At 42.3% G+C, this 18,593-nt stretch overlaps 1 protein-coding gene and 4 long non-coding RNA genes across 6 annotated transcripts; 3 read left to right on the top strand and 2 right to left on the bottom strand.

Moving 5' to 3' along the window:
* Positions 1 to 2,536: 2,536 nt before the first annotated feature.
* LOC122872781 lies at positions 2,537 to 6,200 on the bottom strand. Of its 2 annotated transcripts, none has more exons than XM_044188790.1 (9): positions 5,646 to 6,200; positions 5,378 to 5,502; positions 4,946 to 5,261; positions 4,772 to 4,857; positions 4,458 to 4,510; positions 3,444 to 3,483; positions 3,295 to 3,362; positions 3,073 to 3,162; positions 2,537 to 2,969 (listed from the first exon to the last, which is right to left on the bottom strand). In XM_044188790.1, the coding sequence occupies exons 2-9, from the start codon at positions 5,468 to 5,470 to the stop codon at positions 2,942 to 2,944; spliced, it is 774 nt and encodes a 257-aa protein (XP_044044725.1). In that variant the 5' UTR covers positions 5,471 to 5,502; positions 5,646 to 6,200; the 3' UTR covers positions 2,537 to 2,941. The 2 variants fall into 2 exon arrangements, with proteins under 2 accessions (XP_044044725.1, XP_044044726.1); XM_044188791.1 differs by having other exon boundaries at positions 5,378 to 5,499; positions 5,646 to 5,783.
* Positions 6,201 to 6,222: 22 nt separating this feature from the next.
* On the top strand, positions 6,223 to 8,662 carry LOC122872787. The gene is made up of 3 exons (XR_006377301.1): positions 6,223 to 6,320; positions 7,929 to 8,101; positions 8,303 to 8,662. It is a non-coding gene; the product is annotated as an uncharacterized LOC122872787 (long non-coding RNA).
* A 5,271-nt stretch (positions 8,663 to 13,933) lies between these two features.
* LOC122872783 lies at positions 13,934 to 18,111 on the top strand. Its single transcript, XR_006377298.1, has 3 exons — positions 13,934 to 13,979; positions 17,872 to 17,918; positions 18,073 to 18,111. It is a non-coding gene; the product is annotated as an uncharacterized LOC122872783 (long non-coding RNA).
* Positions 16,304 to 17,378, bottom strand: LOC122872784. The gene is made up of 2 exons (XR_006377299.1): positions 17,076 to 17,378; positions 16,304 to 16,476 (listed from the first exon to the last, which is right to left on the bottom strand). It is a non-coding gene; the product is annotated as an uncharacterized LOC122872784 (long non-coding RNA).
* Positions 17,388 to 17,871, top strand: LOC122872785. The gene is made up of 2 exons (XR_006377300.1): positions 17,388 to 17,456; positions 17,632 to 17,871. It is a non-coding gene; the product is annotated as an uncharacterized LOC122872785 (long non-coding RNA).
* Positions 18,112 to 18,593: the final 482 nt, after the last annotated feature.

Below are 18,593 nucleotides of genomic sequence, written 5' to 3'. Positions count from 1 at the left end.
TCAATTGCTGATCATCAAAAGCACCATATTAAATGGATGAAATGAGTCCAAAACCCCAAAATATTCAGTTTCCAATCATAAAGACAGAAAAACATCTGGAAAGAAATGAGCTCACTGGCCTAAAGGCAGCTGGGAGCGCTCACCAGGATCGTATTGTTTAGAAAGTTAAATAAAAGCCTTGAAGCAGGTCGGCAGAATCGTCACATCCAGACATTAAAGCTGCCGCTTAAAGCCGAGCAGCGAGGCTCCCTCTCAGCATTTGCATAGTTTTGAATTTACAGCGTGAAACGTCAGGAGAGGACAGGCCGACGGACAGACAGACACCCACAGTGTATCATCCCTGTGCGATGAAGCCGATGTGTTTTAATGAACCACACAGCTCATTAACTCCAAAGTCTTTCCAGGTGTAGATACCCTGACTATCCTGACCCTTCTGTTTTACTGGGTTTGTGTTTTTTACAGACTCAATACTTACAAGGCCGGGCAGCCGACTCTCAAACAAGTTTCAAGTTTCACTTTCCAGTAGAAGTGAAGAGAAGTCGCTGCCCGGGTGTCAGTTCCTCCATGCTGTTTCGCTTCCTATTCTTAAAAGCTGTTGGCATCAAATGTCTGGTCAGATTCATAATCTTGTGTTTTGACCATCCAGTCCCAGCCTTCATTCACAATTTGGCCAATTATTTGTCCATTTGGCCATTTGTCCATTTGGCCATTGTGGGGGGATGAGTCTTCCGCTGAAGGTCCTCCTTTGCTTGACCAGCACGTCATGGAGCGGGTGGGAGACACTGTCCAAGATGGCATGTAGTTTGGCCAGCATCCTCCTCTCTGACACCACCACCAGAGAGTCCAGCTCCACCCCCACAATGTCACCGGCCTTACAGATCAGTCTGTTGAGTCTGTTAGCATCCGCTACCCTCAACCTGTTGCCCCAGCATGCAACAGCATACAGGATAGCACTGGCCACCACAGACTCATAAAACATCCTCAGCATTGTCCGGCAGATGTTGAAGGACCTCAGCCTCCTCAGAAAACAGAGGCAGCTCTGGCCCTTCCTGTAAACAGCCTGAGTGTTCTTGGCCCAGTCCAGTTTATTGTCTAAGTGTACTCCCAGGTACTTGTAATCCTCCACAATGTCGACACTGACCCCCTGGATGGAAACCGGGGTCACTGGTGCCTTGGCCCTCCGTAGATCCATAACCAGCTCCTTAGACTTTGTCGCATTGAGCTGCAGATGGTTCTGCTCACACCATGAGACAAAGTTCCCCACCACAGCCCTGTACCTCAGACTCATCTCCACCGCTGATACATCCCACCACAGTCAGGTAGTCCACAATCCAGGACACAAGGGGGGCATCCACCTGCATTGCTGCCAGCTTCTCCCCCAGCAGGGCAGGCCAAGATGTCTTCCAAGGAACAGGGACCCTTTGAAGACTCAGGCTCAGGCTCAAGACATGTTGAAGGACTCCACATAGCTGGGGGGCACAGGCTTTTAGCACCCCGGGGCTAACTCCATCAGGGCCTACAGCCTTATTTGAGTGGAGATTCATCAGCTGTCCTCTCACCTGGTCAGCAGTCAGGCACACAGCAGAGGTTACAGGTGGGGGAGGGGGGAGTCATTAGTCTGAAGAGGGCCGTTATTCTGATGGGGAGGGGGGAGCAGAGTACCCAGAGGAGCTTGAGGGCCGACAGCAGCCGAGTTAGAGGGGGGATGAGCAGGAGCTGGTGTGTCGAATCTGTTAAAGAACAGATTAAGTTTGTTGGCCCTTTCCAAGCTGCCTTCAACTCCTCTGCTGCCAGTCGGTCTGAAGCCAGTGATGGTCTTCATGCCGCTCCAGACCTCTCTCATGCTGTTCTGCTGGAGTTTCCACTCCAGCTTCCTCCTGTACTTCTCCTTGGCCTCCTGATCTTCACCTTCAGGTCGGCCTGGATTGCCCTCACCTCCTCCCTATTACCATCAGTAAAGGCCCTCCTCTTGGCATTCAGGATGTCCTGGATGTCCTTTGTTACCTACGGTTTGTTATTTGGATAACAATGGACCATCTTAGTTGGGACATTGCAGTCCACACAGAAGTTAATGTGATGATGCACTCAGTGAGCCCGTCAATGTCCTCTCCATAAGGCTCATAGAGTGCGTCCCAGTTTGTCACCTCAAAACTTTCCTGCAGTGTCTTGTAGGCCTCTCCTGACCATCTCCTCACTGTCCTTGTGGTCGCAGGCTGCCTTTTAACCAGAGGCACATAGCAGGGTTTGAGGTGAACCAGGTTGTGGTCTGACCTACCTAAGAGGGGGAGGGGGAAGAGCTGTATGCGTCCTTAACGTTAGCATACAGCAGGTCCAGTGTCCTTTCCTCTCTAGTAGGAAACTCACATACTGGGTGAAATTATTCAGTGTTGTTGAAACACTGACTTGGTTGATGTCACCCGAGATTAATATGAGTGCACTCGGGTGATGAGTCTGGAGTTGTGCTATGGCGGTGTGAATGGCGTTGCATGCCAATGCCGGGTTAGCAGAGGGGGGGATGTAAACAGCCACAACAATGGCATGTGGGAATTTACGTGGCAGATAATATGGCCGGAGTCCCACAGCTAACAGTTCAGTGTCCGGGCTACAGATACTCTGCTTGATGGTAACGTGACCAGGGTTACACCATCTGTTGTTAACTAGATGTATGCATACCATTTGCACTGTAGACCAAGAATCGATGCCCTTCTGGTCTTTTAGGTGTTTCATTAGTAGAGTTAAAACCTCTGGTCTTGGACCACCAGTGTCAGTTCCCTCTTCCAGAACACCAGTATCATCAGTAAATCTGACCAGCATTTCACAGGTTTCAGAATATGTTGCACGCTTGAAACCTCTGACTGCCCCATCCCAAACATGAGCCCCTGAGATGCTGAACCAGCGGACTCTCTTATGATCAATAGGAAGCGACAGGTTTGCTATGATGTCAGGTAATGTAATGTCCCGTCTCCTCCCTGTAATGACAAAAAGTGACTTCATTTGTGGATATTCCAGATACAACAGAACTCTTGCACAGTGAAAAAACAGGAGTGCTATAGTCAAAAGCTGTCATATTACATTGCTGTGTGTTGGAAATTCTTCACATTGACAGCAACCGGCTCTTCATCCTCTTGCTCAACATTTGGTGAATACAGGTCTGTGTATTTACTGTTGGGAAATTATATTATTATTATTAATTCAATTTCCATGTTAAAACATCTTACAAACAAAAGTGTCCTCCCCATGTAATCAGTTAAATACATTTAAATTATGTCAGTCATTGTGATTGTTTTTATTTACCTGTAGCAAGAAGTTTTTTCTGGATTTTTTTCAGGTGGATCCAGATCCTCAGCATCAGATATTACTATCTGGAAGAAAAAAAAGATTAAAATGTCTGAAACAACAACACTGAAAGCAAGAAACGTCATGGTGCCAGTCTGCCTCATTACCTGTCCTGGCCGAATTGTTGATGAATGTCCTGGTGCATCTCTGAAACATGATAAAACATAAAAAATGATTAGCTCCATGATAAAGGCTGCAATCTAGTTTTGAGTAAAAGGCAGCAGTAGAGGGAACAGAAAGATTTATAAAAAAGATGATTTTGTTATAAATCACATTACACATATGGTATTTTCTGTTTCAAGTTCATCAGAGCGAATTCTCTGATCACATCAGCAACTTAAAGACAGATTATTTAAAAGTACTCTCATGCAATTTGGCATCTAGCCTTTGTCGGCGAGTCAAATGGATGAAATGAGAGACAATGGGTCTTTTCTAGTGGCCAAGGTGTTCTGGGCTAGAGTGGGTGTTTCAGACATCTTAAAACCAGCAGGTGTCCTTCAGGCCTACAGTCAAATCATGTAAACATTATGTATACACCAAGACACAGCCAAGATTCCCATTGGTTGATTACCACTAGAAAAAAAACATTGTCTGTCATTACATCCCCCCACTTCATTCTCACATGTTTTTTTTTGGTTTGGTTAAATTTGTCATTTGTGTTTATTCACCTGCGAGAGCTTATTGTTATGTTTTTAGGACACACCAATAAGCTCTCGCAGGTGAACGAAGTAAAACTCACACAAGCAGCTGTGGGTCCTTCAGGTAGGGAGCGAGGGGGCACCTCAGTCAGTTACAGAAACAGCCGATAGCATGTAGCAACGTTGAGTTATGTGCGGTCTTGCTGTATTTCCAGGTGAACAAAAGTGGTAAAACATCTCCAAAACAGCAATATAAATGTATAATGTGTATGTGAATAAGTCGGGAAATATCTGCTAGTAGTTTTATCACAATTTTGTGATTTAAATGAAAATAAATGTTAAATTGCCCTTTACCCGGTAGTGAAAGCACTGTAGCCCAATAAGATATGGGTTATTATTATTATTTCCAGTCAAGAAGTAAAGAAATCATTTCCACCCATGCACACCTGAAAGTTCCTTTGTGTACAAGTGTGCAACACCTACCTTTCATCTTCCAGTTTGAGTTTGGGAGTACTTCGATTTTGTGGTTCAAAAACCTGAGAGGAAACGGATAAAATGATCAACAGCTTTCAACAGCTTCCATTATTGTTCCATTACCACATACAGCATATATCAATGCTGATTGGTTTCCTGTGTTACGGTATAATAGTTACTGCAAAATAATCAAAACAAACCTTTTTCCACTAAATTATTGACCAGGACAAAGATTTCATGTATAAAATCCAATGCACATCTAACAAATAAATACAAACATACATAAATATTTTTAAAAAAAAAAAGAGAAATAACTGATGTACCAAAGTGTCAGCTCGATTGAATTCAGCTGTGCTCCTTGTTGTGATGACAGTTTCAGAATCAGAATCAGAGTGTGAGGTATCATCCACTGAAAAAAATAAATCAAACAAACCTTATCTCTCCTCTATCAGAGGATCAAAATATGTAAAAAACATTGAATCATGACATCATTTAACCTCTTTTATAGTGTTTTTCTGGGCAAATGAAAAAAGGGATCCTGGAATTTGCCTTTCCTGTTTCCTTTTTATATTCTGCCAATTTGAATGGCCTTTCTGAGCCAGGCACATGGACCACCTCTGAGCAGTCTGGACACAAAAGGACGTGAGGTCCTTCGTGCATGTCCTTGTTAAATGTTCTCATTTTGTGTACAGCTTGTTTCAGTAGATCAGGTGCTGCTACCTCCAGGTCTGCAAATAACGGGAGTGTTTTCCCTCGTAGAGGTTTTAAATCGGCTCCATCAGTTTCATGTGGCACCATCAGTCCTACATTTATCTAGTAAAATAACAAGGATATATAATGAATGTATACATAGGTAAAATAAATACACACATACACACAAATACATATAGAGCATTGCAAACTTGTATCGGACGGTCAGTACAACTTACCTGGACGTGTTTTCTTTCTTTAGGCTTAAATCTTCCTTTTGGCCCAAAGTTAAAAGACTGCCGTTCTTTTGACTTCGAGCTTCTGTACTCCATGAACTGTTTGTATGGTGGGCATGGTTGTTCTGCTGAAATGGACAGACTTCCGTTTCAAAACAGAAAGTTATAAGCCGCTCAAAAAATCATTATTAGCATTACTGATTTTTATTCACATGGCCTCAGATAGCTAGCGTTTTGCTACACAAAAAAACCAAAACAAATAACAACTTACTTTGCTTAGCACTGTCCGGCTGTCGAGACGTCCCCGGTGTTTCCGTCCTTTAGAAACTCCAAACACCGACCACACGTAAAGCAAAACCGCGTTAAGCTGCTCATGTGTTTGCCACAAAACGGGCAAAACATCCCTCAGCCGCAGTCCATGTTCGGTCACCATAAACTCTATTTACGCCATTAACTCCACAACCACAACACGAATTTACCGCGCCACTTCCGGTGTATGGTACATTCCCTCTCCGTGAAGAATCTGTCATTGTAAATTTGTTTCGGGACTGGTAAAAGTGTTTTGCATCTTGTTAATTTGTTTTCCAAAATGTAAATTTGTCTCGAGCTTTGTAAAAGTGTTTCACACTTTGTAATGTTGTTTTGCACTTCAGGGCCACCGTACCTTTGGGATGAACTGGAACGCCGACTGTGATCCAGACCTGATCACCGACATCAGTGCTGGACCTCACTGATGCTCTGGTGTCTGAATGGGAGCGAATCCCTGCAGCAGGTTCAACATCTGCTGGAAAGACTAAACCAGAGGAGTGGATGTGCCCTTAAAGGTTTTGTGCGGCCTACACCTTTATGAAAATGTTCAGATTGTTGAATTCTTCCAGTCCAGCAGAGGGCAGCAGCATCCCACTGATGAAGAGGAAGGCGAGTTGGAGGCTGCATGGACAACAAGGTTAGAGTCATCAGACTGTTAACACTCCAACATTGTTATCACTCATCTAAACACTACACTGATCTCACTCTCTGAAAACAAGACAAACCTTTGAAGGTCGACGTCAAGAGGAACACAGCGGTTCTGAGTAGTTATGGGGGAAACGAAGCTTTCTGAAGCACAGAATCACTGTGAAGCAGTTGTGTTGAAAGTGTTTCCGTTAGGATTTGCAGATTTGTACCCAGAAGCAGACTCAGAGACAAACTGTGATAAAAGGGGCAGTTATTGTAAAGGGCAGTGGGGAATGGAGATGGAGAGGGTTGAGGGAGCCGAGGGAGTCGGAGTGGCAGTGGCTGAGGGAGACTGAGGCATACCACTACACAGCACATACGACAATTTTGGACTAAAGTGAAACATAAAAGGAAAAATCCTTCACTTTTACTCCCACTGGAAAACTTCAGAATAAAATCTGTCTTAAATGTAAAAGAGCTGCAGAGGTTCGTCTGAGATGTTGCAGTACAGAATGAGAACAGTTCAGTTTGAGCCTTTTATTTGCATTTGATTTAAACAACCAGGAAGTAACACCACTTAGTGCTTTTGAATTAATCAGCGGTGCAATCAATCTTATTCTCCATCTCGCTGCTCCGACAGCTGCACCCAAACAAACGACTGTCCATCTGCAACTACAATCTGACCTAAAGCTGTGACCTGACTCTAAATATAATCCGTCCAAGCATTAAAAAGAATAATCATCTGTGTTCAGCAGCAGATCTGATTGTGTCTGAGCTGATCTGATGAATGACAGGAAGTTCTTTCAAACATGTTGTAAGAGTCGCATCGTGCTGATTAAAGACACACGACTTGTGCAGCACGTTGCAGAAGCAAAACGCAGTCAGAGCAGCAACAATGCAGCAACACACATCAAATTACAGTTAAACGCACAAGGCTGTTTCTCCTGCTGCATGCTGGGAAGCTCCCCTGTTCGCCTGACAATGTGAACTCGCACTGAACGACAGTATGTTGTCTAATCTGCAGTGAGGGAGAGATCATAAACCACATAAAAGGTAGATGGAGAAATCTCTGGCCAAATAATCACAAAGCGTGAAAGAAACTCGTTTCCATTCATCTGTCAGCGTTTTACCGACACTTTATTTCTCTCAGGACGTGTCTGGATCAATATTCAGAGATCTGTGTTCAGGGTCGTGTGTTCAACAGTGGTAGAAAGTACATTTACTCAAGAACTGTACTGAAGTAGTTTGGAGGTACTTGTACTTTACTGACAGTCACAGGGGACATTTGACTGCAGAATGAGGACTTTTCCTGCTGATACTTTAACTACATGAAGCTGATAATACTTGTGTACTTTTACTGAAGCAGGATTTTGAATGCAGGATTTTTACTTGTACTGGAGGATTTGTACTCTGTTGTATTGGTACTTTTACTTCAGTGCAGCTTGTTGTTCTTCAGATAAGTTGAACTGTATGTCTGTACATGAATGTCACATGGTATAAAGTACTGCAGTAAAGTACATGTAGTATAAAGAACGTAGTTAGCACCACCTAGTGGACAGGTAGTAGAACTCCACGCTCTGATGTGTGATTTCTGACGCTGACTAGGTTTCTGCCACAGGTTAGACTGGTTTTGACGTCACACGGATGTGTTTTAGACTTTGACTCTGAAGTTATGAGGGTGTGACGGCGTCCTCAGGTCAGACCAGCACACAGACACCAGGACGGACGAGTGTTTCCTCCACACGTGAAGGTGGAAAGTGTCTCTACGTTGACCTGAAGTGAGTTCAGCAGGTGAGAATCCGACCAGAGGAATCTGTAAATGTCTAATGAACACTTTGATCACATTGTGATGTAACGCTGTTAAACTGTACAGTAGAGATGTGTCTTGATGCTGATAGGCCGTTTGAAACATGCTGTAGAATTTCTCTCCGAGTTAAAGAACAGTGACTTTAGAAAGATTTCCACGTAATATTGTTAATGTTTCTCAAGTAGAACCGACAGCAGTCTGATTGTGGTCTGAGCTCCGTCATCAGTGAGGAATGCAGCGAGTGTCTGAACTGGTCTGACAGCTTGGATCAACTTGGCTGAGCTTTATCTTTTAACTCTTAATGCTCTGAAGTTACGCCGTGGATGAAGTGTTCAGAGCTCAGATACAGAAACCTTCCAACACTGAGACTGACCTGGTTTCACTGAAGACCCAGTCCAGGTCTCAACTGTCCTTCAGCATAGTGGTCACTACAGTGGACCGCTATTCAAGAGCCGTTTTCTTGGATATGCATGGGTTTTGATGGTTTAGTTGCACATCAGCCACCACAGTGGACGCTAGTGTGTCATCCCAAACACCGCTGCCCTCTGGCCAGCCGTTGTAAGTGCATCAAAAATGTCTCAAAACAAGCTGCTGACGGCTGGACTGGATTTCAACTACAATTCATACTATCACTGCAACTTTTGGTGTTCTTGGGAAATTCTTCATCTGCAGTAACGTTTTGGCTGTAAATCAATTGATTTATGTTATTAGAATAAAAATCTCAGTTTTTGTAACAAAACATTATTTTATATATATGTCAGTACAAGTTCTAGTTATATAATATATATATAGAAGAAATATGTCTATATATTTACAGAGCCATCCGTCTAAAACCACTCTGTGTGGGGAACAGACAGACGATGCTTGTTTCTCTTTCTCAGGTCAGGACTCACGGGGTCGACCGATCAAGTTTTCAGGGCCGATACCGATTATTAGTAATCAAAAAGGAGACCGATAACCCGATATTTGGAACCGATATACATTTGCAGTGAAAATGAAAAATCTTAGTGTCAAATTTTAGAATAACACAACTCCAACATAAAACTTTTTTATTAGGTTTTCTTTTAAAGAACACACACAAACGACACACACTTAAAAAAGTAATATAAACAATCCATCCCATTCACATCGTAATAATGTTGAGACAGTACGGACATTCCACAGAACAATGTGAGTGAGTCTGGCGTCGTTTTTTACACGTTTCTTGAAAGCGTGTGATGGAATTATGGCTCTTTCAGACCATATAGACCATATAGAGAGTTTGGCTCATTTATTCCCTTCCACGCCTACATCTTGTGACTGGCCGGTTCTCACTGTTCACGTAAGGGGAGTGGGTTTAGGGCAGGCAGTGAAATTGGGGCACAACAATAAAAACAACGCTCTCACCGAGAGCACTCCACTTCGGTTGTCTTCGTTACATGCGAAAGAGCTGTTGAAAAGAATTGGATCAATCCATTGGAGAAACCTTTGACAGACAGATGTTGGAGATAAACAATAATTCTATTAACTAAAGTTTACTGTAATTTCATGAACAGTGAAGTCAAAGGTATTTATACAGCATTTTCACATCTTCTAATAATGAAAAAATTGTACTAAAAAGTTGGGCTGTGAACTTAAAGCATCGCGTCTTTTCATGGTATTTTACACCATAATTTAATGGGAACAGTTTGACAACTTTTTACCATTTTAAATAGATTTGTTTTACATTGCACATTAATCAGCATGTTGTAGTCGACCTTTATTAATTTAGCTGTTCTGAGCCATTTTGTCTCTCTTTGTAGTTTTCTCTTCAGACTTGTCTGTGTTAAAGAGGGAGCTGAGCAGGAGAGAAGCCATTTTGAATGCATGTTTCCTTGTGAGCTTTGAGTCGGCCTTCACTGTAAAAACAACAACTAGAGTCTTAACTGAAGTTGTGCCAACAAACCAAGCCCTTCTCTCTGTTCTCACTTCGTCAGCTGTGGAGCATAGAGAAAACCAGTTTCAGGTCTCTGTTTGTTGCAACTGCTGGTTTGAGGAGAGGAGGAGGAAAAGGGAGGAGGGGGAGAGAAGGAGGAGAGAGAGGAGGGAAGAAGTAGAAAAGGAGTTAGAAGAGAAGGAGGTGTAGAATGGTTAAACTACCTCCAGTGGTCACAGCGAGTACCTCCACCACCTCCAGCTGATGCCTGCAGGTTCAGTCTGAGTCGGGCGGCTGTGTGTGACATTAGCGCTTCCAGCTGAAGAGCTTTGTCTAATAACTTTGAAGCAATACTTGGTGTTTGTACTTTACTGACAGTCACAGGGACATTTGACTACAGAATGAGGACTTTCCTGCTGATACTTTAACTGCATGAAGCTGAGAAGTAATACTTGACTTTTACTGAAGCAATTTTGAATGCAGGACTTTACTTGTACTGGAGGGTTTGTACATTGTTGTATTGGTACTTTTAAGCTTCTTGCTCTTCAGATAAGTTGAACTGTATGGCGTCTGTAGATGAATGTCACGTGTTTGCATGTTCAGCTGAGCTGCTGAGCTCCGGACTAAAAGACTATTGGGTCCATTAGCTCGGCACTTCATTTGAATTCATTCATTAGAAGAGAACCAGCTGCACACTGTCTCCATCTGAAGCTGGGATTAAGGCCTAGAATTAGAGTCCTTGGAGCTCAATATTGTTTCTTTTTTTATCTAAATAATGTTTTTATAAATGATGTTTGTTCCCAATGCTGTTCTGACTATTCAGCTGACACTCTGATATGAAACAGAAAGTAACAGCCAATCACTGGAGGAGCAGCTGATCTTCTTACAGGAGAAATGATGGAAAGGAGGATTTCAGCTGATGTGCAGATGAATGATTTGTGTTTCCTCTCCAGATCAAAGTGTGTGAGCTGATGTGGATGTGAGTTCAGCAGCATGAATCAGTGTGAGAGGAGAGAGGAGGGAGCCCCTCCCTCTAAAACCAGTCTGTGTGGGGAACATGGCAGCCAGACCAGAGCTCAGAGGTGAGATGAGGATCTCTAACTGTCCATGACTTCTTCTCCATGTCAGAGCTCAGCACTCAGATCACTGCACCATCATTATTCACACTCAAAGCTCTGTGTGTGTTGTGTTCAAGGCCAGAGCAGCAGAGACCAGACTCTGCTGGACCTGGACCTGGACCTGGACCTGAGCCCAGCTGTGTGTCTTTCAAGAGTGACCGGTCAAAGGAAAATATTATCAATTTTAAACAAAGACGTGTATCTGACAAAAAGTAAGTTGCTTTTAATATTATTCATTATTTATATTAATTACATGTATTTTATATTTATATAAGTATGTTTTGCTGGCATGTGAGCTTGAATTAATTTGTTTTTCGGTCAGGATCCATCAGAGACCAGATTCTCTTGAACCTGGACCTGAGCCCAGCTGTGTGTCCTTCAGGAGTGACCGGTCAAAGGAAAATATCATTGAGTTTAAACGAGGACATGTCTCTGCCAGACAGTAAGTAGTTGTCAGCATTCAAAGTGTTGGACAGTCTGACCTAAAATGTTCATATTTCCCTCCTCATGTTGCTCACTGCTGATGTTTGTCCTCATTAAGTCCAGTCTGACCAGTTGTCCTTATAATGTTCCTGTTCTCCTAGAGTGATGATGATGAAGGTCAGATGAAGATTAGTATTAAAGGACAGGTTCAGGTGTTTTCCAGTCTGTCCCTAAACAACACTGGCGACGTGCCCACATGTACACTGAAAGAGTTGTTGGTGGCTGAACTGGTCCTCCCAGCACACTGGCCCCCTGAACAGATCTCTTCCTCAAGGGTGATTTCAATGGAAGTGGTGGAGGACAGAATCCACAGTCCTGGTTCTGTGGAAAAAAACACATTGTAAAGTTCAGCTGAGGATAATATGAGGCTTCAGCAGTCTGACTTACACAAATCAGGGTGGGGATCTTCCCAAAGTGTCTTTTAGTCTGAAACTGCTCTTTGAATTTTGTCCTAAAAGCTTCACCTAACAAAGTCTGTAAATAACAGTCAGGATATTTGTGGAGAGTCTAGTAATGCAAGCGTTAGAATACAGGCCAACAGTGTCGCTGCTGACGACCCCACAGTTCAGTTTGTTATCTGTCAGTAACAGTAAAATCTGCTTCAGAGATCAGGACATTTAGTCCTGCTTTGGTCCAATATTTTATAGGAAAATGAAGCTGATGATACACAGACTAGAATCATTCAGCTTCATGTTTTATTGAACTTTGGTGTGTTGATCCTTTTTCTGCTGATAGCTGCTAGTTTCTCCAGCAGCTTCTGTGTCTGAAGACTAAAAGTGAATTTCCATCCCTGTTGAACAGGATCTATGGGAGACCAGCTTCTTATTTCCCCTCCTCATGTTGTTGATAAGCAAGAATTTAAAACTTCAAAACAAAACTAGTAAAGAGAACTGACATTCGATACCACGGCAAAAATATGCAAAAGTCCTAGGCACACAAAATAGGTATATATATATGTTACCTATTATATATAATAGATAATTGTTTCCTTTTTTTAAATTAACAACCTCACACAGTGCTGGTACAGAAAAAAGAATCACTGAACCAACACATTTGTAATAATGTTAATAGTAATGCTGCATTAGGAATAAAATAGTTGTATTTATCATTTTTACAACACAGGGTTGTTGTCTGAAATTTGCTTTATTATTATTATTCATGAATGTTTTCCCTCACTTGTAGGCCTACACATTCTTTATGTCGTATTAGTTCTTTGTGTCTCTAATGTTGCTTCAGTTGTAAACACAGTAGGTACAGCTGTCTCTGTGGGTTTCCCTTATAAATACATACAGTGGACAGTTAGAGAAGCAGACAGGACCAGCACGGGAGCTAAGCAACGCACTGCTGTGGACGGAGCCTAAACTAAACGGATTTCAGCCCCTAAAAGAAGTGCCGCCCACCTAAATAAATATCAGTTTAAGTGTCGCTGTATTGAGAATAATTTCACTGCCTTACCTTGCCGTCAGACAGCCCTTTCCCTCACGGGAACCTGAAGCCTTAGATCTTCAACCATAGCAACTATAACCATCACAGAGAGTCTGAGGAAACACAGCTGCTTTCTCTTATTGATGCTGCTGATGGAAGAACTCCAGATGTCTGAGTGCTGACTGGAGAGTCCACATTGTAAAACTGAAACTCTCAGGTCAGATTAAGTCACAGTTTGTCTCAATGTTTAAAAATGATTTCTCTAAGCTCCATTTCATCACGTTTCCTGAATCTCTTCTGTCAGGATTTCAAATTTCACAGTACAGAAAGTCTTTGAATTTTCCAATTTTTTTGCACTAATTGAGGTTCACATATTGTACAGCATGAAATATGAATTCTGAGTGAGACAGAGAGCATTATTGTTGTTTCGAAATCATTATATCATATTATCATTTCATGTTTTTTTACTGATTCAGTCACGTTTCCAACATGTTCAGAGTAAAACAGCAAGGATTTTAACGTTTTGCAAAGTAAAAAAATCTCTTCTGTCAGGATTTCAAGTTATTTCTCCAAATTTCAAGCTCCACTTAATTTCACAGAGCTGCTAGCATGGCTGTAGAATAACATTTAGATCACAATGTAATGGTTACTGTTCAATCAGTCACTGTATATATTTATTTATTTATTTGGAGAGTCTCCTCTTGTATCTGACGGACGCAGCAGGACCCTCAGATGATCTGCCATGTGTGTTGTTTTGTGTGTTTGCAGGCTGTCAGGCTGTCTGATCACAGAGGAAGGCTGTGCTTCTCTGGCCTCAGCTCTGAGCTCCAACCCCTCCCATCTGAGAGAGCTGGACCTGAGCTACAATCATCCAGGAGACTCAGGAGTGAAGCTGCTGTCTGCTGGACTGGAGGATCCACACTGGAGACTGGACACTCTCAGGTATGAAGTGGCCTGCTGCAGCCACAGACAGTCAGTCTGATAGAAGAGGTCTTTTTGATTAAAGGTGGATATGAGAGTTATATGAACAATCACACATGTAGGAAGCCTTTTTCCTTTGCTCACAGTAGAAACACTGGTTGAACGTAAAAAGGGGATATTTGCGTAGGAGAACATCTCCAGGAACAAACATGATATTTGCCTGTTGGTAATAATTTACGCAGTTTGGACAGATGCATGTTAAAGGAACCGTCTCTGAGTTTGAGGAATACATTTTTTTGCCCTCTTACCCGATTCATCTCTGTACAGAAAGAGGTCCAGGACATGGTTATAATAATAATAATTATTATTATTATTATTATTATTATTATTATTATTATGATAATCTTTATTTATAGAGCACTTTCCCTAATCCATATTACAAAGTCCGTCACAAAGGCAGCAAAAGAAAACACACAAGTCATAAAACCATCTGGTTTTAAAAGAAAACATAAAAAACAAGAAAAACATCTTTAACTAAGTAAAAGACAGTTTAAAGAAAATGATAACTAGTAAAATCAGGAAAGGTTCTCCGATTAACGTATGTTATAAGAAGGGACTTGAAAGAGATCACTGACTCAGCCGACCTGACCTGATTTCCTCGGGCCGGCTGTTCCAGAGCCTCGGGGCCTGACTGCAAACGCTCGGTCCCCTTTAGTTTTGTCAGAACTTTTTTTAATTTAGTTAAACCTGACGACCACAGGACTCTGAGACGCTACATTCAAGTGTATTTCTCAAAATGTTGGACTGTTCCTTTATCAGTGTAGAACAATTGTATGTAATTTAGTATATGAAATAATAATATATGAAATTTGCAGACACTGAGTCGCTCTTCTAGTTCTTGGGAACTTCTGGGACTTTGATATTAAAAGATTTACACACGAAAGAGTCGTGACGACTTCTCCCAGATATATGGTAATTTATTCACCATATTTACACTGATAACGAACTCAGAGAGAAGATAAAGATTACACATGATGCACAGTCACATATGGGATATGAGGAGAACATAAACGATTAAAGCTACGTTGGTTTGTTTAGTCAAAACATTTTGATTTTTAATGATGTTGCATTATATAATAATAGTATAAAGACACTAAAAATGTGGTTAACTGGGAACTGGCCCGCTGCAGGGAGTCCGGTCAGAACTTAACCAGAGATGTCTGACGATCCAGGAATGTTTGTTGAGAAACCAGATGAATGACAAATTGAACATGAAGTTGAATGTGGTTCTGAAATATAAGCAAATAATACAGAAAGTACATTAACAGGCATCAGTATAATTACACAATTACACAGGCCGCAGTCCATCAGTGTACGTAGAATTTACATTGCTCTACAGGCAACAGATCGGCATTCGACCATCAATGTTACCACTAGCATTATTTACTGAAGCTGTTGTGGCCGCCAGCGTACAGAACAATATAAACAAGAGTTCCCTTCATTTCCATTCATAAAGGCTGAGGTAGAACTGGCATAGACGGCATGCTAACATAATGCACATTAACACAAAGTGAGAATTAGCCACACCAGTTACAACTCACTGATCCATTACAGGGCAAAACCGTGATCTGCACCTTTAATAGCGGATCATGTGGCTCCACGTTGCCCCTGGCGACTATAACACAACCCAAATATGAACATATGACTGTAAACTTATAAACTGTCCACCTCTCACTCAAGTGACTGTTTCATTGTAACACAGTCCAGAACTTTCTCCACACAGTAGCAAACTCACGAAGACCCAGAAACCTGGTCTCCAGATAGCCAGGCATTAGACCCGGGACAGCTACGGAATAAGTAGGACTTACGTTTTGGGCTGCACACAGAACTTCAACCAGTCAGAAAACGGGGAAACAGAAGAGTAAAACAGCCTTTCACAGCTGCTGCCGTCCTTCCTCTTCAGCTACCTGAGCGCAGGTGATGAGTGGGAGGGCCCGACGCGCTGACTCTTGACTCTGATTGGTCAGAGTGTGTTCCGGCCTTTTCTACAAACAGCGACTCGTTTAACTGTCGTGAAAACATGTCGGCCAATCTCAGGCTCTGAAATAATAATAATTATGGGTGGATTGTTCAGACGTGGACTGTGAAGGTACTCCACCTGTTAGGGACATTTACATATTATCACACAATGTTAATGATGTAAATGCACAGATTGTGTAGATGTGGATGAGAGTAATGTCATGTCCGTGTGTTACGGGTCCCAGGCGTGGCGACCACAATAACAAAAAGAAAAGTCTGTAAAATAAAAGTAGAGTGTGGAAGAAAGAACGACAGGTACACTCGCATCTTTTCCCAAATTGCGTCTCTTATTTCTTATCAAAACACACGTAATTTACAAAAGTGCATTGACTTGTCTCATTTATAAAAATAGCTTTGAAAGTCTAAATAAAGTCCATTTCGCTGCAATATGTATCTGTATTTACTCAAAACCTCCTACTGCTGCTTATTGGTACTTGACCTTTTTACAGTTGCAGTACAGACTACATACTGGACCTTTAATATTACACTGACTTCTACTGACATGGTGCAAAACTCCAGATTAATTATCCCGGACTAGTATTAGTGCATAAATCTTACTTAAATCTGGACAAAGCACCTCAGAGTGTACATTAGTTAGCTTAGATCGCAGTATAAAACAAAGTTACAATATAGTAAACCAAAACATTTACTATATGGCTTTTCTTATTACAGTTTCTACATTAAATGAACAAATAGTGCACAATGGGTCTTTTAACTCTAATAAAGTCCCATCAGGAGGCTGAAGCATTAAACTGGAGCACTATACATAAAGTACATCAACCCAAAACCAAGGTTACTGTGAAATAAACACACTCAGCGCGAGCTGACCAACTCTCGGCTAGCTTTACCGCCTTGACTTCGCCGCGGTTCAGTAAACTTTTCTCAAACTGAGCCAACAGTTAAACAAATCATCACAATATCACTTTTCAGCGAAGACACAAGTAATACGAAGTTTAAGGCTTTCATTTACGGCAATTTGAACCAAGTACTGACCTGTGAAATAAAAGCAGAGTGCGTTCACTGCAAGATGGAAGTTACTTTCAGAGCAGGTTCCACCACAAACCTGCAGAGACATGTGAGGACTGTCCATCCTACAGTGCAGTTAGAGGACAGAGGGCAAGCTAGCACACCATCTGCAGATCCTGGTGTGGCTCATCCCAAAAACCAGCAGCTGCAGCAGCATCTGCTGGCTTCCCCACACATGCAGGTATAAGCTCTGCTCCTTCAGAGAGAATCTCCTCAGAAACAGGGCAGATACTCACAGAGAGAAGAAACAGGATCCGTCCATCCGAGCTGAGGCATCGGACTGTTTGAATGCCGACCTTCACTGAGGACATTAATGCTGTTAAACTTGAGTTTGGTTCCAGTTCTGTTCTGTGGATTTATTTGCTGTTTTGTTGTTAATTAGTGCAATAAAATGTTTGATTCAAATATTAAACAAAAGAATGGTTTTGTAACAGAATAAATGCACAAAATTAGGCAGTTATAAGGCTTCTCACAAAAACACTGCACATGAAAGGGTTTCCAACATAGAGAAGAGCCGAACTTCCCATCACTGGCGTCTAAAGGGGAACAGGAAGTTGGCCCGCTGCAGGCAACCGGGGGTGCGCGACCACAGAGTCAAAGGTTCCGCTTACTTTGTTCTTTTACTCACCGATATTAACACAGGGCGACATATTATAAATGTACAAATAAAGCTCTTAATTACACAAATTAAAATAAAGAATTGTCTTTTTACTCAATAATACCAAATGTGGTCGCACATATTTGGGTGAACCACACATGTCTGCGTGCTGAAAGAGGACGTGCTGGTCTGACCCCCTCCTCCTTTCAGGGTGGAGCCCGGTGGAGTCCGATGGCTGAGACCAGGTCTGAGGAAGTGTAAGTCTGTTTTTACTTTGATTCATGAAAACAAAGCAGCACACATTCAGCCATCTTCAAACTGTGACATCACTCATTCACGTCTCTGATGTCGTCATCAAACAGATGATAGATTAATAACTGCAGCTGTGTTGTGTCTCGTTCTCTCCATCAGATTCCTGTGAACTCACACTCGACACAAACACAGTGAACAGATACATCAAACTGTCTGACGACAACAGGAAGGCGACATGTGTGGAGGAGGATCAGTCATATCCTGATCATCCAGACAGGTTTGACTGCTGGGAACAGCTGCTGTGTAGAAATGGTCTGACTGGTCGCTGTTACTGGGAGGTCGAGTGGAGACAAGGAGTTAATATATCAGTGAGTTACAGAGGAATCAGCAGGAGAGGACGCAGTGATGACTGTGTGTTTGGAGAGAATGATCAGTCCTGGAGACTGGACTGCTCTGATGATGATGGTTACTCTGTCTGGCACAATAACAGAGGATCATCCATCTCCTCCTCCTCCTCCTCCTCCTCCTCCTCCTCCTCCTCCTCCTCCTCCTCCTCCATCTCCGACAGAGTGGCGGTGTATGTGGACTGTCCTGCTGGCACTCTGTCCTTCTTCAGAGTCTCCTCTGACACACTGATCCATCTCCACACCTTCAACACCACATTCACTGAACCTCTTTAT

The sequence above is a fragment of the Siniperca chuatsi genome, unplaced genomic scaffold (genome assembly GCF_020085105.1).
Source record: "Siniperca chuatsi isolate FFG_IHB_CAS unplaced genomic scaffold, ASM2008510v1 Contig00116, whole genome shotgun sequence".
Classification (NCBI taxonomy): domain Eukaryota; kingdom Metazoa; phylum Chordata; class Actinopteri; order Centrarchiformes; family Sinipercidae; genus Siniperca; species Siniperca chuatsi.
The sequence above is the reverse complement of the archived record's forward strand: the minus strand, read 5'-3'. Positions and strand labels throughout refer to the sequence as shown.

Excerpts from the sequence above, each read along its gene's own strand:
- LOC122872781 (XM_044188790.1), bottom strand. The coding sequence starts at position 5,470 with ATGGAGTACAGAAGCTCGAAGTCAAAAGAACGGCAGTCTTTTAACTTT. Across the intron at positions 5,262-5,377 it reads AAGAAAGAAAACACGTCCAG|ATAAATGTAGGACTGATGGT; the intron begins GTAAGTTGTACT and ends TTATTTTACTAG. Across the intron at positions 3,163-3,294 it reads GAAAAAACTTCTTGCTACAG|TAAATACACAGACCTGTATT; the intron begins GTAAATAAAAAC and ends ATTTCCCAACAG.